The sequence below is a fragment of the Anabrus simplex genome, chromosome 5 (genome assembly GCF_040414725.1).
Source record: "Anabrus simplex isolate iqAnaSimp1 chromosome 5, ASM4041472v1, whole genome shotgun sequence".
Classification (NCBI taxonomy): domain Eukaryota; kingdom Metazoa; phylum Arthropoda; class Insecta; order Orthoptera; family Tettigoniidae; genus Anabrus; species Anabrus simplex.
In genome coordinates, this window is record NC_090269.1 from 363,157,020 (window position 1) to 363,184,596 (window position 27,577).

Below are 27,577 nucleotides of genomic sequence, written 5' to 3' on the forward strand. Positions count from 1 at the left end.
ATATTCAAAGAAGATTTGGGAGTAAGAAGAAGAGCGGCTCGACTCAGCAGAATATACCAAGTTGTCAACAGGAGTTTTTAAAAATAAGAAAGATATGAAGATAAAGTTGGAATTCAAGTAGAATTAGGGATTTGAATAATTTGTCATGAAAAATGTTTGATGAATTTTAAAGTTCTTAAAATCATTTAAGGAAATATTACTTAATTAATATGGAATCTGTCACGTGGATAACAACTCTAAATGTAAATCAGTGATGAATGATTGAAGAAACTTGAGATGCTAATAACTGACATGACCTCGATATATGGTACGCAACAAAACAAATGACATTGAAATTATTGCTCATCTGCTGTCTGTATTTCCCTACCAAGAAACTATTTATTTATTGTATATAATAGATTGACATATTACCAAGTGGAGTGGCTGTGCATTTTAATGTGCTATGGACTATGGAGCCAAGCTGCATATGAACCCCACTGTCAGCTGTCCTGAGAATAGTTTTCTGTGGTTTCCCATTTTGACTTCCAGGCAAACGCTAGGACAGTTGCTATAAACAGGGCACAGCTAATTTCCTTCACCTTCCTTAGCTCCTAAACTGAAGTTGGCATCAGGAAGGGCATCCAGCCAGAAAAACATTCCATATGTCAAACTCGTCTCGTCCTCGACCCTGTATCAGGAAAACAGACTGACTGACTAGTTTAACATATTGTGAATTCAGTGTTATGGTTCACGCAACAGAGAAGGTATTTATTGTTGAGCACTATTTCTGGTCATATGGAGAGGGGCATCATAATGGACAGTTTGTTTGATGTTCGAGAAGAGTACAAGGAGCAATTTAATACTGAAGCTCCAAATAAGAGAACAATGTTAGATTTTGTTGACAAGTTTCATCATACGGGATCTGTCTTGTGTCAATGAAAGGGAATAAAAGGGCACCCAAGAACTACAGACAACATCTCCAAGCGTTACAGTCCCCAAAGTGAAATCTACAATGAACATCACTGAAAGTTGATTTGGGCAATAGCTCTATCTGGCAGATGTTTAAAGAGCTAAGTGGATTTGCATACAACATTCAAGTTACTTGGTGTCTAATAGAAAGTACTGCAACCGAGTGTTGTTTTTTAAGCCAGAAACTTACCCCTCCAATGACAGTGGATGCAACAAAATGGAGCTACCTTTCTACGATGACACTTTGGATATCGCCTAATTTCCTGTAAAACTCCATTCCTGTACCCCTCCTGCCCCATGGGCCTCACGGTCCCAGGTGCCTACATATTATAGCATAATAAAAATAATGATGTCAGAAGATAAGATCATGTTTTGTGGTCTCGAAGCAGTTTTAGTTATGAATATATTCAATAATCGCAAGGATCTCCATGAACAATGTGTGGCATGTAATGGTACACATATTGAACACATATTGTACCAACAACCGAGCGGAGGGGTTGTGCATGTTAACATGTGATGGCTGTGTAGCCAAGTTCTGCATTTGGTAATTGAGTGGGTTTGAACCCCACCGTTGGCTGTCCTAAGTAGGGTTTTCTGTTGTTTCCCATTTTCTCAGCCAGGTAAATGCTGGGACAATTTCTATTTATGAACCACAGTTGGTCCTTTCCACCTACTTATCCAATTTCATTCATCATCATTCATTTCATCTTCATTAGCTCCTAAAGTGAGGTTGGCGTCAGGAAGGACATCTGTCCGTAAAAAGCATGCCATGTAATTTCACCTCACCTCACCCCTGATGTCATATCAAGAAAGAGGACTAAGGGTAGACATACAAAATTAAATAATATTTCAGTGTAGTTTGTTTTGTCACATTCAGTATTGGGACATTCTCCATAATTTTGATTAAAATATTATATCAAGAGCAGTCTAACCTAAGTTACATAGCGCAAACATACTGTACAATCTGCCTCTCTGACATAGTTAAAAACTGTAGTTCCACTGGAAAATTATTCTCAAGGAACCAGCTTTTGTATTCAATTTTGTTGGACTCTTAAAAGGCAGGTATTAGGACAAATTTATGAAAAAAGATGCAGTATCTGAAATGAGAAATCAAGAGATCTGAAGATATCACACAGAATTTGACGGAGTTTCCACACAAACACATATTAAAGAGAGGGAGGGGGAGAAAAAAAAAGAATTATCACTGGAAGAGTAGAAGGTATTCAGTGAAAAGATAATCTCACACAGACAGAATACAGACAAGAATGGAATATAATAAAATTCACACACAGTGACACGAAAGTAAAACAAAAATAATGTTTCAATATTGTTTTGTCTTTAATTAGAAAGTCTGAAAATTACTTGTGTCATCCTACTATGTCCTGTCCAAGTTGTTGTTGTTGTTCTTTTGTTGTTGTTGTCCTGATTGACAAAGGAAGGTTGAACTAAATGAGAGGCAATAGTGTTTCAGAAGAATGATGAAACATTATTTTCCTGCCAACTCTTAAGTACAGTGCCATTCTGAAATTAATTTTTAAGTCCATAAATCTGTATACCAGTCAACAACTTTGATCCTATGATGCACTTTTAATATATGAGCTATGTGCCTTTTAAAACTAAGAAAGGATGTTCCAATTAACATGAAAGTGACATACATAATTATACATAATTATACAACTTATTGCATAGAGTTAATTACAACAGTCGAAGAATAATTAGAAATCTTACAAAAATACTTTTCACCTACAGAAATGGAAAGACATTCACAGTAGGCCTTTAGTAAATCAAGTCTTCATAAAACTTTCGCTCCCACCATAACACCACTTAGCTTTAGTTACAGTACATGGATACACAGCAGAAAACAAGCAAGCCACACAATGGCTTCTTCAATGGTACTAATATTGTCACAATGATTGAGAGAAATTCCACATTGTCATTTTGAACTATTTATGGAAGGTTATTATTTTTTTTACAAGGAAGACAGTTTATAATAAATTAAGTTGGTACACAGTGAATAGTACTGGAAGGCAATCAACATTGTACAATTCCTAGGGAAATACACAAAATATATTAGAAAAATTGCCATGGTTCGAGAATCATAATAAAACTGCACAATTATGAATACAACATGGGGGAGCATTAAGTTATCAAAATGCAATGATAACTTGAAAATATTTACAGATATATACCTAACAGTACGGTATAAAAAATACTGCTGAGATGAGTGGTTCAGCCTGGACTATGCAGCTTAAGTAATACTACAATTTTATTAAAGACCAAAGATCACCCTGCCTGCGACTGGACTGCACTGCACATTAGCAATACTGAACCACACCAATCATAAGGCCTGTGGAAATAACAAGGTTTTAAAATACACTGAGATGCAGTCTAAAATCAGTCAGATAAAATGTTTAAAGAGTGTTAACAACATATCAACAGTTTAACACAACAGTTACATCAAGTGCCTGAGAAATGGCACATTTTACATAACAAGTTTCATGCATGAGCTAAAAAAACCAGGCTACCTAAAGTAGCATATCTACACAGCTTCTTTGTAACGGCATCATTACATTCTCCAATCACGTAATGGAGAAGGACTATGAACACAACTTGCAGCTGTAACGAGAGAGGTGATTGACCCATACCAAACTGCAGAATAATGTTGACAAGATAATATAGGGTCAGAAAAAGATAACTTCTTCTTCTGAAGCCTGAGGAGCAGGGCCAGAAGGACTTCGCGTCTCGCTAGCTTCAGGACTCCTGATGCGAAAGCGATCAGGAAGTTTAGGATAAGTATTTGTACGGTCTGCTTTGTTCCTCTGACCTGAGGAGCCTTTTTCTGGAGAAACATTCTGCATCATGGCAGGGCTGCTGCCTGTCCTTGTGTGACTCGGCGTCAATTGCTCCTCAGTCTTAGGACTGCCTGAGGGAGGACTAAAGCTACCAGAGCCTAGACGTTGATAGCCTGATGGATTTCCACCACTCCGTCGTCCCTCTGAAGTTGCTTGGCTTAGTTTGAAAGGCAAGATTTGCTGAACTCCTGATGCTACACCACTAGCACTACCACTACTGCCACCACCCAATTTTGTAGCCAATTTGAATGGTAACTGCTGTTTAACCTGCACACTTTGGGCTACTTTTTGCTGATTAGTTGCACTGATAAGATTTAAAGGAAGTGTAGACTTGCTGGGGCCCCCTTTCCACTTTGAATCAGCTTTATTGCGACGTGGATCAGAGATAGGAGGTGATGATGAACTATCTCCATTATTATCTTCATTGGTTCTGGCAGCAGGAGTAATGTGAATACCCTGGCTAGAGAGAGAGTCTTCAGGGGGTACTGGTCCCGTAAAAACTGGTAGGTTTGGACTAATGAGTATCCCTTGACTAGTCAGCATCTCCAATTTCCGGTAAAGCTGTTCTCGCTGCTGCGTAACATCATTCTGCTCAGCACGAACTTGCTCCTGTAAATTAACAATAACAGGTAAATCATCCCTTTTAAAATGCATCAACTGAAATATGGTATGCATAAAGTAGTAGTAGTTGTAGTAGATGATTTGTTTCCCCAGGGCAAATTGTTATACTGTATATGAAAGTAATTTATTGTTGAATACATTAATTCTCATCATTTATGTGCTCCAAAATATATTATATACCATATTAAGTTGGGCTGGGAAGAATTGGGAGAAAGAAGAAGAGCTGCTTGACTAAGTGGTATGTTCTGAGCTGTCAGCGGAGAGATGACGTGGAATGACATTAGTAGACAAATAAGTTTGAGTGGCGTTTATAAGAGTAGGAAAGATAACAATATGAAGATAAAGTTGGAATTCAAGAGGATAAACTGGGGCAAATATTAATTTATAGGATGGGGAGTTACGGATTGGAATAACTTACCAAGGGAGATGTTCAATAAATTTCCAATTTCTTTGAAATGATTTTAGGAAAAGGCTAAGAACACAACAAATAGGGAATCTGCCACTTGGGCGACTGCCCTAAATGCAGATCAGTATTGATTGATTGATTGAACAAGTTTAAATGTAAAATAATTCCTTCACTTATGTTTATGTATAGTGGACCATTTTTAACTCCCTTTGTCCACGATATTACCGATTATGGGGTCCTTTGAGGGTTAAGAAAGGAAACCGGAGAAATTGTGGAATATACGGAAGAATTACCCTGACTTCACATGCAACAAAAGTGTTTGAAAGAATTTTGGAAAAAAAAAAAAAAAAAATTAAGGCCAACTGGAAGAGGAAGAGTATGGATTTAGGAGTAGAAGATCAACAGACAACTTGATTTTGCAATGCGACAGATTGTGGCGAAATACTAATACAAAAAAGATTTTTTTTTTGCTAGGGGCTTTACGTCGCGCCGACACAGCGAGGTCTTACGGCGACGATGGGATAGGAAAGGCCTAGGAGTTGGAAGGAAGCAGCCGTGGCCTTAATTAAGGTACAGCCCCAGCATTTGCCTGGTGTGAAAATGGGAAACCACGGAAAACAATTTCAGGGCTGCCGATAGTGGGATTTGAACCTACCATCTCCCGGATGCAAACTAACAGCCGCGCGCCTCTACGCGCACGGCCAACTCGCCCGGTCAAAAAAGATTAAATTCTGGCCTTTATCGACATGAAGAAAGCATATGATTGTATTCCCAGAGATAGGATTTGATTGGCCCTGGAAGAGGAGGTCCCACATAAAATGATTCAGATGATAAAGAGATAATGTACAGCAAATGCACCTGTAAATTTTGGACGAAAATAGGAGAGACAGAAGAATTCAAAGTTAGAATGGGACTAAGACAAAAAAAATTGCCATCACTTCTCTTACTTGTTATCATCATCAATGAAATACTCAAGGAAATAAAAAAAGATGACCAGGGTAGGATCATTACAAGCATGGTTATATGCTGGTGACATTGTGCTGTTGAAAGTGAAGAGGAAATTCAAGAAAAAGCAAACATATGGAATTAAGTTATTGAAGAACAGGGAATGAAAATTAACACAGAAAAGAGCAAAACTATTGTACTTGAACGAGGACCAAAGAATGAAAGAGGAGGTGTAACAGTTCAGGGAAAACCATTAGAGGTAGTAAGAACATTTCTGTATCTACGGAGTGTTATATTGGAAGATGGAAGGATGACACAGGAGATAAACAGAAGAGTGCAATTAGCTGTAGGGTTTTATGAGAGTGTAAAAGGACTATCATGGAGTACGGAAGTGCCAAAACGATGCAAGGAAATCATGTGTAAGAACTACCTCCAAAAAAAACTTCATGTATGGAGCTGAAACTTAGGTAACGACCAACACAGAGGAAGTAAAATCCAGGCAAGTGAAATGAAATTCCTAAGAATTATGCTGGCTAAGACATGGCAGGACAGAATACAAAATATGGTAATATGAGGAACACTAGATGTATGTAGAGTGGGAGAGTAGAACGATCAAGGTGGTATGGGCATGTGCATGGGAGGAATGAGGATCCCGAAGTCTATGCTTGAACTGGTGGTTGGAGGTAAAAGACCTAGAGGCAGACCCAGAAAATGATGAAGAGAAAAAACTGAACAAGACTTAATGTAGAGAGTGGCAAACCTTTAAGACTTGATGAAGAATAGTCGATACATAGGCAGAGATGGAGATCAATGATTCACAACCCAACCCAAGATCAAATTGGACAAAGGGAACGATGGCAATGATGATGATGAAGAATCTGCATTAATTTACATACACTATGTGTTGAAAAGTATCTGGACACCTGGCTGAACATGACGTACAAGTTTGTGGCGCCCTCCATCGGTAATGCTGAAATTCAATATGGTGTTGGCCCACCCTTAGCCTTGATGACAGCTTCCACTCTCACAGGCATACGTTTCATCAGGTGCTGGAAGGTTGCTTGGGGAATGGCAGCCTATTCTTCATGGAGTGCTGTACTGAGGAGAGAAAGCGATGTTGGTCGGTGAGGCCTGGCACGAAGTCGGCGTTCCAAAACATCCCAAAAGTGTTCTATACGATTCAGGTCGGGACTCTGTGCAAGCCAGTCCATTACAGGGATGTTATTATTGTGTAACCACTCCGCCACAGGCCGTGGATTATGAACAAGTGCTCGATCGTGTTGAAAGATGCAATCGCCATCCCTGAAGTGCTCCCAGTGGGAAGCAAGAAGGTGCTTAAAACATCAATGTAGGCCTGTGACGTGATAGTGCCATACAAAACAACAAGGAGTGCAAGCCCCCTCCATGAAAAGCACGACCACACCATAACACCACCGCCTCCGAATTTTACTGTTGGCATTACACACGCTGGCAGATGACGTTCACCAGGCATTCGCCATACTCACACCCTGCCATCGGATCGCCACATTGTGTACCGTGATTCGTCACTCCACACAACGTTTTTCCACTGTTCAATCGTCCAATATTTATGCTCCTTACACCAAGCGAGGCATTGTTTGGCATTGACCTGCGTGATGTGTGGCTTATGGGCAGCCGCTCGACCATGAAATCCAAGTTTTCCCACCTCCTGCCGAACTGTCATAGTACTTGGAGTGGATCCTGGTGCAGTTTGGAATTTTCCCCTGTGATGGTCTGGATAGATGCCTGCCTATCACACTTGACGACCCTCTTCAACTGTCGGCGGTCTCTGTCAGTCAGTAGACGAGGTCGGCCTGTACACTTTCGTGCTGTACGTGTCCCTTCACGTTTCCACTTCATTATCACATCAGAAAAAGTGTACCTAGGGATGTTTTAGGAGTGTTAAAATCTCGCGTACAGACTTCTGACACAAGTGACACCCAATCACCTGACCACGTTCGAAGTCCGTGAGGTCTGCGGAGCGCCCCATTCTGCTCTCTCATGATGTCTAATGACTACTGAGGTCGTTGATATGGAGTACCTGGCAGTACAATGACCTAAGATGAAAAACGTATGTTTTTGGGGGTGTTCAGATATTTTTGATCACATAGTGTATCTATACGCAATACATTATTTATTTTCTAATAAAGCAGATGAAATAAGATTCAATGAAATGTCCCACTAGACGTAATGTCCTATTGGATATGTTTATGATGGTGATGATAACGATATTTGTTGTTTAAAGGGACCTAACAGCTAGGTAATCAACTCCTAGATATGTTTTTCATTGGTCATAAATTTGTCTACAAAGTTTGGACAACATACCCTCAATACTATCCGTAAAACTTTTAGTGACACTTAGGCTTCCTAGTGCTGAATTTCTGAACATCGGTTATCTTTGAGATACAGATTGGCAACCTATGATACCAAAATATTTCAATTATGCATCACTGTGAGGCATCTGCCAGTGTAATAGCAAAACTTCAAATTCTATTTTTATTTATACAGTAAAGCAAAGAAATATAGGTTACAACTGAGCTTTTGCAACTTATTGCAATGGTAGAGGAAAATCCAATTACATCACAGGAACACCTTAGAACCTACTTGGAAACGCATATCATAGGCTACACACAGTGAAGGTGGGAAAAATAACAGCTTGCTGTGATATAGAAAAAAGACAATAAACAGGTGCTCTTCCCCGCCAATAAGTGGACTGAATAAAAATTTCATTTGGTCCGTATTGAACTGAAATTACAATTAAATTAATAATATATTGTGGTTCCACCTATTCTTTAAAATTTTTCTCACTCATTTCCAAATATTCATAAACTTTTCACTCTTTACAAATTGAATTTTTATCTTATATTTTCTCACGCCTTTTTACTCCTATCCACCTCATAAATTGATGTCCGGCTCCATGGCTAAATGGTCAGCATGCTGGCCTTTGGACACAGGGGTCCCGGGTTTGATTCCCGGTAGAGTCGGGAATTTTAACCATCATTGGTTAATTTTGCTGGCACTGGGGCTGGGTGTATGTGTTGTCCTCTTCATCATTGCATCTTCATCACGACACGCAGGTCCCCTACGGGAGTCAAATCAAAAGACCTGCATCTGGCGAGCCGAACATGTCTTCGGACACTCTCGGCACTAAAAGCCATATGCCATTTCATTTCATAAATTGATTTTTACTTGCCATAAGTGTGTTTATCTCCGCATTAATAATAATAATTTCGTGTGGCTATGTCTAGCCGAGTGCAGCCCTTGTAAGGCAGACCCTCCGATGAGGGTGGGCGGCATCTGCCATGTGTAGGGAACTGCGTGTTATTGTGGTGGAGGATAGTGTTGTGTGTGGTGTGTGAGTTGCAGGGATGTTGGGGACTGCACAAACACCCAGCCCCCGGGCCACTGGAATTAACCAATGAAGGTTAAAATCCCCGAGCCGGCCGGGAATCGAACCCGGGACCCTCTGAACCGAAGGCCAGTACGCTGACCATACAGCCAACGAGTCGGACATCTCCGCATTGAACTGGGAATTATTTTCAAATATAGTTCAGAACGACTTGACCTTTAAATTGACCGCTTCACCGCCTTAAGAACTCTTTGAGCATTCATTTGAATGATCCCTTCGTTTGTCTTCTGTGCTACTCAATTGTTCCAATCATCATCATCATCGTCTCACTCCAGTTGCCTGGGTGTAACTGCACTTATTTTTCTTCTCACTGGTGCTTAACTTCAACTTTTCTGCGTAAAAACAATAACAATCAGCTATTTGCTTCTTAATCTATAAAACATATGACTACAAGATCCAACATCGAGATAATTATTTATCTCCACATCAAGATTTAAAAGACCTTTGAATACCCAGTGAATCTTTCGTATGTGATATTGAACTTTCGTCATGTGAAAAAATTGATGTTTTCTACGTCTTTTATTTGCTAATGAATTTTTTAACTTGCACCTTTTGAAAAATTTGAAAGACTTTTGAATACCCAGTGCGTCTTTCTTATACGATATTGAACTGTCATGTGAAAAAAGTATGTTTTCTACGTTCTCTTGTTATTTGCCAGTGAATTTTTACCTTGCAACTTTTGAACGACAGGCTGAAGATGACCCTACTAAAGGTTGAAACCAGTCCCAAATGTGATTCACTTATAATGTAACCTTGCATTAATAAGTTTTCTTGTACTGAATAGGAGGAACCACAATATATTACTAATTTAATTGTAATAAGTGGATTGAATGAGCTACTGCATATACAGAAAAATCTGTTTCCATGATTAAGAGGATTAAAATATTTTCTGCCTCTCTCCCTGGAGAATCTCCAGGTATCCTTGATAAAACTGTTATCATGATTTATATTATTGTGGATAATAAAGGAAAAAGTAACCAGACATGACGTGACAAAGTTGTGGGCTTTAGATAATATAGGTTCGGAAAATTCATATCAATCATACTATCGATTCAATTCAGCTGGCAATAATACCGGAACTGCTGAAACTCCCACCTTCCCCCCGCAACTCCATAAAATTAAGTGCCACTAAAAGTTTTCACGACCGGGCGAGTTGGCCGTGCGCGTAGAGGCGCGCGGCTGTGAGCTTGCATCCGGGAGATAGTAGGTTCGAATCCCACTATCGGCAGCCCTGAAAATGGTTTTCCGTGGTTTCCCATTTTCACACCAGGCAAATGCTGGGGCTGTACCTTAATGAAGGCCACGGCCGCTTCCTTCCAACTCCTAGGCCTTTCCTATCCTATCGTCGCCATAAGACCTATCTGTGTCGGTGCGACGTAAAGCCCATAGCAAAAAAAAAAAAAAAAAAAAAAAAAAAGTTTCACGGATAGTACTCTCATTTGATATAGATGTTGATTCCCATAGGGAATCTGAAATATTTGTCCTGAATGAGTAAATTTATAATACCAATATAAATGGTCCGTTATTGGACATTATAAATTCAGGACAAATATTTCAGATTCCCTATGGGAATCAACATCTATATCATCTGATGGCCAGGCAGGCATCAATTTTTGATAATGAGACAAAGTCTCTTAGTGCATTGGCACTGCCGGTGGCTCCAGTTAGCCTACGCAGTGGCCTCCACGGTATGCACTAGCCAGCGTATTGGTAGGTGTGCTAGGTACCAACTGATGAGCCCACCCTAGCACACGAGGGCGAAACGCTGGCAACCAAGAATGAGTTAGCTGGAAAATTTATAATGTCCAATAACGGACCATTTATATTGGTATTAGTACTCTCATTGCCGTTAAAGCTACATTTCTCCAATCTTTGTTTATAACTGAAGTGTTCGTTATAAATAAAGGCTAAGTAAAAGATTGCTTAATTTTAATACTATAAACTGAAAATAAGTAAGAATGCAATACAACTCAAGATATGGCAGAGCACATAACTGATTTCAGAAGTTAGTTTATATTTTCTTGCATCTGGTTAAATTTCAGAAAGGCTATTCCCACATAAATTTATGGCGAGAAAGTTATCACTTCTCTACTGGTGCTTGAATCAGAATGTAACTACAACAGAAGTCCGTTATAACGAGAATTCGTACCAGCAAAAAATTTACTCATAGCGGATTGTCATTACTTTAGATTTTTTGTAAAATTTTGGAAAAACCCAATACACATTACAATCGGTATGAAACAGCAATCAGTTTGTTCAAAACTTATGTTTCTGCAGATGATATCCACACTACGGTTTACTTGCTTGATATGATTCGAAATCCGATACTATGGGTATGTCTTAATTTCATTCTGATGAAGAAATTATAGTATCTTCCAGAGGCTTCAGTGGCAAACATTTCCTTTTTCTTCTTCAAACGGCGTTACCTAACCTATCTGTATCATGAAACCATATTTAAAGTGCATGTAGAGAAGCGATAACCTCCTTGCTACAGATTTACATGGGAATAGCCTTTCCGAAATTTAACTAGATGCGAGGAAACATAAACTATCCTCTAAAATCAATTACAGTATGTACTCTGCCATATCTTGAGGTGTATCACATTCTTACTTAATTTCAGTATATAACATTAAAATTAAGTGATCGTTTACTTCAGCCTTTATTTTTAATGAGTTAACAACTGCTATCGGCCACGTTATTTACACATTTATTACGAAAATGTGTTCTCTTTCATTTCGAATTTTCTTTAGAGAACAGCAGTCCATGGGTTTTACTAATTGAATCTGACATTGCATTTGAATGTCGACGAGATAACTCGCAGTGTATATAGTGAGAAAACAATACCGAAGATGTTCGATCGCATTTTGTGGCAAATTCTGTTTTCTTATTCAAATGGCGTCACCTAACTTAACCGCATTATATGTATGATGGAAACCTATTTCAAGTGCCAGTAGAGAAGTGATAACTTTCTCGCCATAAATTTACGTGGGAATAGCCTTTCTGAAATTTAACCAGGCACGAGAAAATATAAACTAACATCTGAAATCAGTGATGCGCTCTGCCATATCTTGAGGTGTATTGCATTCTTACTTAATTTCAATGTATAGTATTAAAATTAAGCAATCTTTTACTTAGCCTTTATTTATAACAAGTTGACAACTGCTATCGACCACATTATTTGCATATTTATTACAAAAACATGTTCTCTTCTTGCATTTCTAATTTTCCTTACATAACAGCAGTTCACAGGTATTACTAATCATCTCCAACATCACCTTCAAAAGTCGACGAGAGTGTTCGCAACTGCACAAAGCGAGAAAACGATTCCAAAGGTCGCATTTTGTGGCAAATGCTTCAGCTTTCTTATTCAAACAGAGTCACCTAACCTAACTTAACCGTATATATATATATAAAATGAAAACATTTATTCAAGCACCAGTAGAAAAGTGATAACCTTCTTGCTATAAAAGTACATGGGAATAGCCTTACCGAAATTCAACCAGACGCGACAAAATATAACCGATCCTCTGAAATCAATGATGCGCTCTGCCATATCCTGAGGTGTATCTCATTCTTACTTAATTTTTATGCGATCATTTTAGCCTTCATTTCTAATGATTTAACAACTGCTATTGACTAAATTATTTAGGCTTTTATTATGAAAACATGTTCTCCTCATTCATTTCGATTGTGCTTTGTGGAACAGCAGTGATGGGTATTACTAGTAGATTTCAACATCGCTTTCGAATGTTGACGAGAGAGCTTGCAAGTGCACATAGCGAGAAAACGATACCGTACCCAAGATGATCAATCACATTTTGTGGCAAACGTTTGAGACTTTTTACTCACACAGTGTCACCTAATCTAACTTAACCATACTATATCTATGACGAAAACATACTTCAAGAGCCAGTAGAGAAATGATAACATACTCCCTATAAATTTACATGATAATAGCCTTTCTGAAATTTAACCAGACGGGAGAAAATATAAACTAACCTCTGAAATCAATTATGCACTCTGCCATATCTTGAAATGAATCCCATTCTTACTTAATTTCAGTATATACTATTAAAACTAGCAAATGTACCCATGCTTCGCTACAGTATTCTTCATTGTATACGGATTTCTCCGTAAATTACTGTAAAGGCAGCAGTGACTATATTAAACTGCATGCCTCTTAGCGCTATCCGAGAAGAAAAAAAAGGGAGTCCACCATACGTTGTTTCCAATGTAAGGTAGACATTAGGGAAGTTTCGTTGATACCGGGCGAATTGGCCATGCGGCTAGGGGCACGTAGCTATGAGTTTGCATCCGGGAGATAATGGGTTCGAACCCCACTGTCGGCAGCCCTGAAGATTGTTTTCCGTGGTTTCCCATTTTCACTCAAGGCAATTGCTGGGGTTGTACCTTAATAAAGACCACAGCCGCTTCCTTCCACTCCTAGGCCTTTCCTGTCCCATCGTCACCATAAGACCTATCTGTGTTGGTGCGACGTAAAGCAAATTATATATATAGTTTTGTTGATAATGGCAGGCCACATTTTTTACTGCCAATCACCATCGAGTTCCGGAGTTTCTACTATAACAGCAGGCACACTTGGCAACTGTCATTCACAGTAGAGATGAAGAGTTTTCATTAAAAAGACAGACCCCTTTTCCTAATGCCAGTCACAACTGAGCTGGAGAGATTTGATTATAATCGAGAAATGCAACGCTATCTAATGTATCAACAATCGAGACACGACAATAAGTCACAGGACCAAAGAGACAGGAGAGGGCTAGAAATGGGAAGAAAGAGGCCATGGCCGTAATTAGGCCTTGTGTGAAAATGGGAAACCACGGAAAACCATCTTCAGGGCTGATGACAGTGGGGTTTGAACCCACTATCTCCCGAATACTGGATACTGGCCGCACTTAAGCGACTGCAGCTATTGAGCTCGGTACATGAAGACTCCTGAGACATACAATAAGAGAGCAGTATCATGGGGAGCTAAGATCTGACACTACCGAGCTCGATAGCTGCAGTCGCTTAAGTGCGGCCAGTATCCAGTAATCGGGAGATCGTGGGTTCGAGCCCCACTGTCGGCAGCCCTGAAGATGGTTTTCCGTGGTTTCCCATTTTCACACCAGGCAAATGCCGGGGCTGTACCTTAATTAAGGCCACGGCCGCTTCCTTCCACTTCCTAGGCCTTTCCCATCCCATCGTCGCCATAAGACATATCTGTGTCGGTGCGACGTAAAGCAAATAGCAAAAAAAAAAAAAGATCTGACACTACCAGACAGTTGTAAGACCACAAGTTTTATATGTGTCAGAAACACTGAGCTTGAGAAATAAAACCTCTAAACAAGAACTGGAGAAACTAGAATGAAAGATAGGGAGAAAGATCTTAGGACGCATTAAAAAGGAAGGAACATCGAAGCTCAGAGAAAATGAAGAAGTGCATAACAACGTGGGCAAAGTAACTGGTGGCGTCAAGACAAGGAGGCTGACTTTCTTCAGTCTCATGTTCTGTATGGCTGATAGTAGGCTGATGAAACAGATCCTAACATAAGTTTGTAACCTCAAAGCAAACCTAGATGGTGCCAAGCAGTGGTTGACAATTTGAGGCTGAGCAGGATAACTGAACAAGATGTCTTAGATACACATATCTTAAAAAAGAAGGAGGGTTCCTGAAGATGTCACACCAGTGAAACGACTTCCCCAGTCAGAAGAAATGCTCACATTAAGAGAATTAAGGACATATGAGCAGGGATACGTAAATACACATGGTCCAATGAGGCTGTGACAATGTTTTAAAAAAGTCCAGTAATACTACCTTGAGGGAACCCCCACCCCATCATAACAGGACTGGATAACGCTTCACCTACTCTAATTCTGTAAGATATGTTTTCAAGAAATTTAGCCACCCATCACTCTTTTCTCTAGTCCAATAGCCCTAATTTTCCTCAGTAGTTTCCCATGATCTACCCTATCGAAAGCCTCGGACAGGTCAATGGTAATACGGTCCATTTGACCTCCTGAATCTACAATATCTTGCTGGAATCGTACAATTTAAATCTCACTGAAATAACCTTTGCTATACCCAAACTGCCTTCTATCAAACCAGTTAAATAGTTTGCAAACGTGTTTAATATTTCCAGAAAGAATGCTTTCTTCAAAGTGGCTGGCCTGTAATTATTTGCTTTATGTTAATCATTCTTTCCTTTGTACACAGGGGCTACTATAACAACTCTCCATTCATTTGGTATAGCTCCTCTTCAATATGAAATACCTTAGTGAATTTCTCCTCTTGGAAGAAAAATGCACACAAGTTACTACTATCAAAATATATAAGAATGTTAATAAAATATGGATGATGAGTAATTAATAATCCAAACAAAGTGAAAACAGCATCACCAAATACTATAAGATTTTTAGAACAGATATTTTCATTTATGCCACAGCACAGTAGTAAACCTGATGTATACTATGAAGTAACAAAGCAGGAAGAGTACAAAAAATAACTGTAGAAATTCATTTTTATCTGCAGACAGAGTTAATAAATATTCAAGAGACAATTCTCATATATTTTATCAAACTGAAGATAATTTATTCGGATGTATAATTATCACTCAAAAGTAAGGATATTATTTTTAATAATACATTTATTGCAGGCAATGGCCATAGAAAAGGATCTTCTTTTTGTACAATTATAGAATAGAATTAAAATTAGACAAAACATCTGCATGTTTCACGAAATTTATTTAATTCTTTACATCACTTAAACATACCTGTAACCTTTGGAGTTCCAGTTTCTTTTCTTCAATGTCTCTTTCTTCATTTTCCTTCTCTCGCTGCCAAGCTTCCTTTTCATGTGTCAGCCGGTCTTGCAGATTTCTCAGCTCTTCTAACTGCTGGTTATGTCGGTACATTGGGCGGCGTTCTTTTCCATCATCTTGAGACAGCTGCAATTTGCATGCCGATAACTGGGCCTGTAAACTATATGAAATTATTAATTTTTAATTCATTTTTACTTCATTAAACTACTAGAAACAGTAAGTTAAGTATTTTATTATTTTTATTAACTTTGTTAATTTCTGACATAATGTTTATTAAATAATTACAAATTCTTGTATCTTCTATAGGCTACATTAACAATAGAGTGATTTAAGTCTTCCTCTGCTTATTATAATTGCATCATACTGAGTAATTTCAACTGTGTCTCTAACATTTTCATTTTTCCCAATATATTGTTTTCATCTCGGATTGAGCATTAACAGTTGAAAAAAGGTTCAGCTACATATTTTATTCATCTGCAGGTCTGTTGTTATATGTAAAAATGGCTGAACACTATTTACAAAAATCAGTATTTAAGTTGAGGGAAAGATGAATTTAAACTTGGCTACAAAATGATGTTCGCGAAAGAGCAGTAGCTTAGAGAAAGGGCATAAGATCCAATATTTCCGATAATATTAGTCCCACTGAAAAAATATATGTAATAAAAGTAGTAGAAACAGTGTTAAGGTTATTGAGGCCTTACATTTTTTTTACAACATATGGAGTACCATTTTAAATTCATCATCATCATCATCATCATCATCATCATCATCATCATCATCATCATCATCATCATCATCAGTTTACAGTTCCAGTTTCCCACTACTGTTAATAAACCTCTTCCTTTCTCCTCTATTCATAAATGCCCTGTTCTTCAAGACATCATCCATTGTTATAGTAGTTGAGGCTTTCACAGCTGGCGTTACAAATCTGTTTTTTCTGGGCTTGTAGGCCATGGTCCAGGAGCATTTGATGGTCCCAATGGTTCAACAAAGACTGCATTTGGCATTTTCAAGGGTTCCGACTAATGGCTGCGAAGCTCACAGCGGAATGGATTGGGGTTGCAATTCCACCTCGATCTGCCTTGGCCATACATAGGGCAACAAAAAAAAATCCAGGAACTGCTAAGTGTGACGAGAATTTACGATACCCTCATTTGTTGGACATATATATTTGTGTGTCGGGACTTTTATCTGCCATTCTCGGCCATTGTTTGCATTGCCGTTAATTTATGTGCCTGAACTATGCCTGTCTGAAATGCATATTTTACCATTATTACGTCAATTACTTTGATTTCCTCATTGGCTCAATAAGCATATCTTTGACTTGAGCATGCGCAGTCTCTCTGGAACGGAGCGCTCTGCAGTTGTTTTCTGTCTCGCCAGCTAGCGAGCGAGAAGTCTTGTTCTGAGCGAGCTGTGAGATGGACGCCATTAGCCTTGCTCCTTAAAAGACTTTGAAAAGTGGCGAAATGGAGTTGGATACTCCCGGTTAGGCGGGAGATTTAGTAGGAAATATGCCTAAATACGTTTTCTATCTTATGTTCCTCTAGTGATTGTGATTTGGTATTTTGCTAATTCTTTTATTTCTACTATGTGAGTGTTGACTGTGGCCTGCGTCTCAAGCAGGCAGATTACCTCTGAAAACATGTTTCTGGTGTAAGTTTGTGATAAAAGATTACACTAATTCGGATACAAAACCACCAGCATGTAAGTAATATTTATTCAAAAATTATTTTGGAGCAACGCCAACTTCAGTGGATTACTTAGAGGAGACACTGTTTACAACCGTCGTCTTGGAATTTTCAAAAACATTAACTTGTCCGTTTACAAACCAACGTTGTCACTGTTATTTAATTTTAGGCCTACCTCGCGTTATCGCCAATGTTGTGGGAATTAAATCTGGACTCTACACCCGGTATTTGAAAATTTAGTAGCCGACTGAAAAATTAAATCACTATTGATAAAATTCTCATGTAAAAGTGATATATAAATTTAATCACGAGGTGAATTGGAAACTCGCGGTGTTAGCATATGTGTATTATGTTATTCTAACCTTGCTATTATTGAGATTGTTGTACGTTTTTGTTTTCTGCTCCATATTCGGTGTGCGTATTGTTTTGGTTGTTCGTATTATTATTATTATTATTATTATTTATTATCGGAGTGTGTTTCTCTCACTGCCAGTTTTCCCTGATTTTGAAATGCGTGCTCTGATTTTTGTCTGATTTCGTGTGATTTTCCAAATTGTGTCTTGTTGCTATGTAATCCTTTTCTTGCCGATATCTTCCGTGTTTGGTCTTATCTTATGTGGTCATTGTCGTGCTTCCAAGGCCACCTCGTAGTTAACTTTGCCTATTATTAATAAAATTTAATAGCTTGGGTTGTGAGTTGCTAGCTGACCTTTAGCATGTGTTGTTCTTCTGTTTACATTGTGGAACATAATTTTTTTTTCCTTCCCCTTGTAATATTGTATGAATTTGGGGAATATTTTTCTGGTTCCTAGTTATTAACATTTGGTTCATTTCATTAATTTATTTTGTAATATTGGTACTGCTTACCACATATTTCGGGTTTGTGTGTATGGTGTGTATTGTCTAGTGACTGACAAAAGGAAGATTGAAACCTTGTTGCAACAAGTTCATTATTAATGGCCATTAATTAATTTACAAAGGTATACCTTAAAGTTTAAAGCCTAAAATTAAAAATAAATATTTTTAAAGAGGTTTTGTTCACAATAAGTTTATCCAAGCTTGTAAACCTCTGCTGTATTATAATTCTGCTACTGGTCTGAGTTAGTACAATTTAGTGATCTAATATTCATTTATTTACCTTATTGCTTCCTTAATTTATTTAATTTTTGAAAGTAGGAACCTTTAATTTTAAATTATAATGAATTTAATTCATTTATTTAAATGTTAAGTATTTTGAAAGAAAGTTATTTACCCTTTATTTTTTTAAGAAAGGAAGTATTTAATTTAACTATAAATGCTATGAATTTTTTTCTCTTTAAGTAAACATCTTATTTACAATTTTATTTTGTCTGTTATTTAATAGTTAGTAGTATTGACCTGGCAACCTGTCAAACGTTAACGTAAGATCCTGCCCTTTCACTCCCTGTTTTACCCTCCAGCTTCGTATTTGGTGCTACTGCCCTTATGGTAAGTATTGTGTTTTGTTTTCATTTGTTGTTTGGTGTTCTTCTTGGCAAGGGCCATCCTCTTTCTACAGCAGATCCCGTGCAGGTGCGGACAGATATACATGGGAACTACAAAACCCAGCATCACCAAATGACTGAAGGAGCATCACAGGCACAGCTGGCTGGGGCAAGCAGAAAGGTCATCAGTTGCTGAACACTTGCTGCTAGCAGGCAGCCATGACGTACGGTACAGCAACACGAAAGTACTATCAACTACTGTGTCCATCATGCCCAGCTACAAATGGAAGCCACTGAAATCCTAAAGCACACCAATAGCTTCAACCATAAGGAAGAATCTGAATGGGTCAACAAAGCCTGGTTTCCAGTCCTGAAAACCTTAAATCCTGGCAGCGGCAGACCAGAAAAAGCAACAGGTGATCGGTTGCCTGTCTCTGCCAAGGCAGATTGATCTACGTCAGGCTCCCTTAATGCTCCAATCATTAGCCGAAGAACGGCCAATCAGCGACCGCCCCTCCAACATGGCAGACCAACAGGCGAGCAGCACACCGTAGGCTGCACTATATAATGAGGTGGAACTGCAGCACCAATCCATTCCACTGGGAGCTTTGCAGCAATCAAAGTCAGTTGGAATCATTGAAAATGTCAAACGCAGTCTTTGGTGAAATGTCGTTGCCATCATATGCCCCTAGACAATGGCCTACAAGCCTGGAAAAAAACAGACATGATCATCCATTGTCCTTCTAGCTGCTAAGACAGTCTTGACCATATCCATTCATCTGGCATTTTCCTTCTACTTTTCTTTCCAATTGCACTCAAGTTGTATTCATAGGCTCAGTTCTCATCATGTGTCTGAACCACCATACTAAGTCTGTCTAGTAGAGATGTCTTCCTCCCAGTTTCCAGCCTCACCTCATTATTTCTTAACTTGACCATCCTACTCTCCTGGATAGTGGACCTCAGAAACTTAATCTCTGATGCCTGCAGTCTTTGTAAGGGAGCACGTTTCAATACCATAGGTCAGGACTGGTATAAAATAGCCGTTGAAGTTTAATAATTTTGCTTTCTTAGGAAGCTTAATATCCCAAAGAAGGGTCCTCACTTGGTAGAAGAGGGAACTTTTTGAGCCCTTTTGTGGCAGTAGCCTCTGGAGACTATACAGTCGAGGCAGGTGAATAGTCCACTCTCTCCAGCTGGTGGTCTGTTAGTTTGATGCTTGCTGCTTGGCTATGTCTAGTCACTGCCATCACCTTCTCCTTAGTTTTGCACACCATGAGGTGAACTCCTGAAACTTGGCCTTCCACATGTCGAATCTTGCCTGCATCTCATCTTCTGTTTCTCCCCAAATCATGAAGTCATCAGCAGAGGTAACTTTGTTGAGTTTAACTAACGCTTCCTTAAATGCTCTTCCATATATCTTCTAAAACTGTGATATGCAGCAATGGGAATAATGCACTGGTCTGCTGGACACCACTACTATTGGTCATAAACCATGATGAATGCCCCTCCAACTCTCACGTAGCTGGTACAGTCCTTCTGAACTTTCCTTACAAGTCCATCAGGTACCTTCCTTCTTCACACACACTATCAGATCCTCTTTCTTGTGACACTGCCATATCCCTTTTCAATATTCAGGAATACCATGATCAAGTTCTTGCCTTTCTTCCAACACTTTGCCATCAGCATTCTGGCACTGAATGCCGACCTGTTACTTCTGAAGCCACACTGCTCTTCTTCCAATTGTTGTTCTATGATGGTTCACAGCTTACGCTCTATGCATACATGCATACATACATACAATGCATACATTACATATTGCTTACATTTTCATTACAGACTGTTATGCCTATCAGCAGCCAGTCTGCAAGCCACTGTGAATTAAAAGCCTCCACAATCCTCAGTTTTTAACTAGCTCTGTGGCCTCATTTAGTTCCATATCTCTTATCTTTAAATCATTAGAAACTGAATTTAACACCCCTCTCTCTCTACTTCCCTTACCCTCAATGACCGAGTCCAGTATTCTTCTAGATTATCTCATATGAACCCACCACCAATGTCGATTTATGCATAACACCTCATCCATCAAATTCATTCCTATCTTAGCCTTTATCTCCTCATTCCAAGTACCCTTCTGCCATTGTTACAACCTGTTTGTACCAGCAATCATTCTTGCTACTTTTATGTCTGTTACTTCTGACTTATAAATAAGATATCCTGAATCCACTCAGCTTTCATTCCCGACTGGAAATTTGTTCTGAAAACAGGCAGGTGTAAGGATAGTTTCAACCAGGAGTTGACTTTTTTCTTATAGAATAATGTGATCACAACTGCAAGCTCACTGTGTTAGCTTTGCTGCACCTTGATTCAGTCTCACTTACTATACTACCATCCTGGGAGAATATAAATCCTAAATACATGCAATGATCAAAAGTATTTATATGAACAATTCAGCTAAAGTGAAGTGGTAGAAGGAGTTCTGACATTCAGTTCTCCTACGTTTCTTCTCTACCGACATCACTTTAGTTTTTGAACTGCTAATTTTTATATCATACTCCCTGCACCTATTTTTCAGGTTCCAATACAGTATATTAGATTGCAGGCTTTCAGCGCAATCTGCCATTAAGACCAAGTCAACAGCACAGGTCAAACTGCTTACTATATTTCCACCTAACTGAATCCCTCCCTGCCACTTTCTCAGCAGATGATCCATGTAAACTATGAGCAACCGAGCAAGTGGCTGTGCAATTTGGGTCACGTAGTTATCACCTTGCATTCGGGAGATAGTGGGTTCGAATCCCTGAAGATAGTTCTCCATGGTTTCCTATTTTCACACCAGGCAAATGCTGGGGTGTTCCTTAATCAAGGCCATGGTCGCTTCCTCCCCACTCCTATACCATCATCGCCACAAGACCTATCTGTGTAGGTGCAACACAGAGAAGATAGTAAAAAATTAATAAATAAAAAACCTGACTATGAACAACAACAAATATTAGAGATTTGTCTAACCCCTGTAAGTACTTTGAACCAAGAACTCATTCTTCCATCAATTCTCACTGCAGCCCAATTGTCACCATAACTGCCGTTGATTGATTTTAATAATCTAGCATTTATCCTATAGTCTCCCAGTATGGCGAACATTTTTTCCCTCGGTACTCTGTCATATGCTTTCTCTAGATCTACAAAACATTAATATAACTGTCTATTTCTCTCGTAGCATTTTTCAATTACCTGGTGCATACTGAAAATCTGATCCTGACAGCCCCTCTGTGGTCTGAAACCACACTGGTTTTCATTCAACTTACTCTCAACCACGGATCGCACCCTCCCTTCCAAGATGCCAGTGAACTATGTGCCTGATATACTGATCAATGAGATACCTTGATAGTTGTTGCAATCCTTCCTTTTCCCTTCCTTATAGATAGGTGCAATTACTGCTTTTGTCCAATTAGAAGGTATCTTACTAACACACCATGCTAATCTTATTACTCTATGAAGCCATTTCATCCCTGCCTTCCTACTATATTTCACCAATGATTCATATACTTCTCGAAAAAAAAAAAAAAAAAAAAAAAAAAAAAAGAATACCCCACACACAACTCTACACATCACATTCTTCCTTTCAAATCGTGTCAGAGCTATGCCGACTCAACAGCATGTGTACGTACTAGTGGCTGTGTGTGAACATAGATTGAACGACAGTGATTTATACCAACTGAACAGACCAAAGAGATCATACATAATATTTATATACTAATTATTACATAGATGCATCTCTTGAACAAACTATTCTGAATGGCCTAAGAAACAACTAAACTCAATATCAGCCATATTTTATTAATTACGTGTATACATTGAACTTCTCAAAAAATTTAAATCCACTATTGCCAAGGTAAAGGATCTATGAATTGTATTACAGTTTTACACATTTGAAGTAGAAAGTATGAACTTAAATACAGTGAAATAAAATATTACCTACATTCAAAACTAGTCTTTAATTTCAAAATTCAAAATCAGTGAAAAATGGCCAGTCTGGAGGATTAAAATATATTAAAATGAGCAAGACCTCTATGTATTAATGGAGTGAAATTAAAAAAAAAAATTGCTAGTAGGAAACATTACCAACCACCTTTATATTCAACTAGCTGATGTACCCGTGCTTTCCTACGGGATTCTCAGAAAGACTGACTTTGTGGTTTTCCTAACTGAATTCAACATAGGTCATTACAAAAATGTCAGTAGGAAATTAATGATTAAAAGCAATGTTATCACATAAAATACCCAATCAAATGAAAAACCGCACACTTTCTCACATTCAACGAACAATAATACGGTTACAATTAAATAAAAAATTAAGAGTAAAATATTTCCACCTTTCCTCTTCCCTTGCTTATAGATAGGTGCAATTACAGCTTTTGTCTAATCAGAAGGTACCTTATTAAGACACCATGCTAATCTTATTACTGCAGTCGAATGCTCTACCACTGAGCTGAAACCATTTCATCTCTGCCTTAGCACTATATTTCACCAATGATTCATTTAGTTCTCGAAATAAAAAAAATACCCACATGGTAGCAAACTACAACTCTACACATCATATTCTTCCTTTCAAATCATATCAGAGCTCTTAACAGTACTACGGTGCCGATCTAACAGTCCAAAGTTCCAGAGCTGGAATGACCAGACTGCAGACTGCCGTGAACACTCCTCTGCCATTATTCCATTAAATATGCACACTGCTCATTGCAATCAGTGCCTCAGAGTAGCTCGAATGCTATGATGAACCAGTGTGTTATGTACCAGTAGTATCAGAAAATTTATGAACCAGAGGGATGGCATATTAAAGAAGAAAGTTATCTAACTTCCCAGCTACTTCCCGCCAACATTCAGGCAGGCTGTTATTTAAACTCGGTACGACCGGGCGAGTTGGCCATGTGATTAGGGGCGTGCAGCTGTGAGCTTGCATCTGGGAGATAGTGGATTCGAACCCCACTCTCGGCAGCTCTGAAGATGGTATTCTGTGGTTTCCCATTTTCACACCAGGCAAATGCTGGGGCTGTACCTTAATTAAGGTCAAGGCTGCTTCATTCACACTCCCAGCCCTTTCCTATTCCATCATCGCCATAAGACCTATCTGTGTCGGTGCGACATAAGGCAAATTTATAAACCTACTCGGTACATAGCGGTAATCCTACCTATTGGAGATACATGGCAACAGAAGACACAAAGCACATCACAACAAACAATGGTCAATGTAATTTTACTGTTGATCAATTTTATGATCTTTCTATATTGAAGCCTTCACATTTAGTTTTTTTCTTTTGACTCTGTGATATTAGGGTGTTTTATAAAATTATTTATAGCGTAGACTGTAGTTCCTTAATCTCAGACTTCACACACCGATTTTCATTAAATTCTGTTTACCTACTTTCTTGTGACTCGACGCTGATATGGACTTAGTAACAAAAGAAACAAATTCATGAATATCTCTGTGATCATAGCCAGTACGGTAACAATGTATAAGACATAAATGATTGGAAATTTAACACTATATAACTTTAGTTATGTAATATTTATCGATATGACCACTAATAACATACATATTTGAGAATTAAATTTTAGTCCTTCCCCTAAACTATCATTTCCCTCAGCATGAATAAAATTATTTATGGCCTAGATTATAGTGACTTTTTCCCCAACTTTGCATACCAATATTCATTAAGATACAACAACTAATAACATAAATATTTGAGAATTAAATTTTAGGCCTCCCCCGAAACTACAATTTCACTCAATGTGAATAAAATTATTTATGGCCTAGATTGTAGAGACTTATTTCCCGACTTTACATACCGATTAAATTCTCTTCAGCTGTTTTCTCGTGATGGGTGAACATACATACAGACAGAAATTGCGGAAAATTAAAAAGTACATTTCCTTGTTACTATGGACACAACCAACATAGAAATACCACCCCCCCCTTTTTTTTTAAATCTGAGCAATGTACAGACAAAACTCTTATTTTATACATACATACATACATTACATACATACATACATACATACATACATACATAATCATTATAGACAGTTATGCCTGTCAGCGTAAGGTCTTCAAGCCTTTGTGAATTTACTAAACATTGCCACAATCCTCTATTAGCATCTAGTGCTGGAGCCTCATTTAGTTCTATACGTCTTGTCTTTAAATCGTTAGAAACTGAGTCTAATCGTCATCTTGGTCTCGCTTTATTTCTCTTACCCTCTATAACAGAGTCCATGCCCGGCTCCATGGCTAAATGGTTATTGTGCTGACCTTTGGTCACAGGGGTCCTGGGTTCGATTCCGACAAGGTCGGGAATTTTAGCCATCATTGGTTAATTTCCCTGGCACGGGGGCTGGGTGTATGTGTTGTCTTCATCATAATTTCATCCTCATCATGATGCAGAGGTCGCCTACACGCGTCAAATCAAAAGACCTGCACCTGGCAAGTCGAACCTCTCCTGCGATCTCCTGGCACTAAAGCCATATGCCATTTCATTACAGAGTCCATTATTCTCCTAGGTAACCCTTCCTCCTCCATTCGCCTCACATGACCCCACCACCGAAGCCGGTTTATGCGTACATCTTCATCCATCAAGTTTATTCCTAACTTAGCCTTAAACTCTCCAAGTAGCCTACGCAGTGGCCTCCACGGTATGCACTAGCCATGCGTCTTGGTGGGTGTGCCAGCTACCAACTGATGAGCCCAACTTAGCACACGGGGGCAAAACACTGGCAACCAGGAACGAGTTAGTTGGAAAATTGATAATGTCCAATAACGGACCATTTATATTGGTATTATAAATTTACTCATCGGGACAAATATTTCAGGTTCCCTATGGGAATCAACATCTATATCATCTGATGGCCAAGCACGAATCAATTTTTCGTAATGAGACAAAGTCTCTCATAGTGCATTGGCACTGCCGGTGGCTCAAGTAGCCTACGCAGTGGCCTCCACAGTATGCACTAGCCATGCGTCTTGGTGGTGTGCTAGGTACCAACTGATGAGCCCAACTTAGCACACAGGGGCAAAATGCTGGCAACTAGGAATGAGTTAGTTGGAAAATTTATAATGTCCAATTACGAACCATTTATATTGGTACCAGCAATCATTCTCGCTACTTTCATGCCTGTTACTTCCAACTTATGAATAAGATACCCTGAGTCCACCCAGCTTTTGCTCCCGTAAAGCAAACCAATGTAAAGATAGTTTCATCTGGGAGCTGACTTCCCTCTTACAGAATACTGTTGATCGCAACTTCGAGCTCACTGCATTAGCTTTACTACACCTTGATTCAATCTCACTTACTGTACTACCATCCTGGGAGAACACACAACCTAAATACTTAAAATTATCTACCTGTTCCAGCTTTGCATCGCTGATCTGACATTCAATTCTGTTGAATTTCTTACCTACCGACATCAATTTAGTCTTGGAAAGGCTAATTTTCATACCATACTCATTGCACCTATTTTCAAGTTCCGAGATATTAGACTGCAGGCTTTCAGCACAATCTGCCATTAAGACCAAGTCGTCAGCATAGGCCAGACTGCTTACTTCATTTCCACCGAACTGAATCCCTCCCTGCCAGTTTATACCTTTCAGCAGATGATCCATGTAAACTACGAAATGCAAAGGTGAAAGATTACAGCCTTGTCTAATCCCTGTAAATACCCTGAACCAAGAACTCCTTCTACCATCAATTCTCACAGCAGCCCAATTGTCAACATAAATGCCTTTGATTGATTTTAATAATCTATCTTTAACTCCATAGTCCCCCAGTATGGCGAACATCTTTTCCCTTGGTTCCCTGTCATATGCTTTCTCTAGATCTACGAAACATAAACTCAGCTGTCTATTCCTCTCATAGCATTTTTCAATTACCTGGTGCATACTGAAAACCTGATCCTGACAGCCCCTCTGTGGTCTGAAAGCACACTGGTTTTCATCCAACTTCTCCTCAACCACTGATGGCACCCTCCCTTCCAAGATATATATAGATTTATTTCTCTATAGTTGGTGGTTTTTTACCTATTCCATTTTATTTTTTCTCCTGTGCAGTCATACGATTCTTAGCTATAACTTGAAGCTATTGTTTCCTTGAATTCTCTTATTTATATATGGAGAAGGACGAGCAGAAGGATCCTTCAATATTTCTTCTTGGAGGTGATAGGTTACCTCAAAATTAATTAATGTGAAGCCCTTGTCACTGATATCTCTGACTAAAATTTGTATTATACACCTGAATTATTTACTGAGAACATTATGGAGAACTTTTTTCCTTAGGGAAAAGTAACAATGATTATCTACAGCTGAAGCATTTATTGAAGCAAACTATTTTCAAAACAGCAATGAAAGCAATT

The 27,577-nt window shown here is 38.7% G+C and overlaps 1 protein-coding gene across 1 annotated transcript in view; it reads right to left on the minus strand.

The window, feature by feature from the left end:
* Positions 1–292: 292 nt before the first annotated feature.
* cyst (rho guanine nucleotide exchange factor 18 cysts) overlaps positions 293–27,577 on the minus strand; it is a 549,231-nt gene continuing 521,946 nt past the window's right edge. Inside the window, exons 27-28 of the mRNA XM_067147675.2 lie at positions 15,973–16,180; positions 293–4,409 (exon numbers count right to left, since the gene is read on the minus strand). Of these exons, the coding sequence (XP_067003776.2) occupies positions 3,630–4,409; positions 15,973–16,180 (988 nt within the window). The 3' untranslated portion in view covers positions 293–3,629. The remainder of the gene's footprint in view (positions 4,410–15,972; positions 16,181–27,577) is intronic.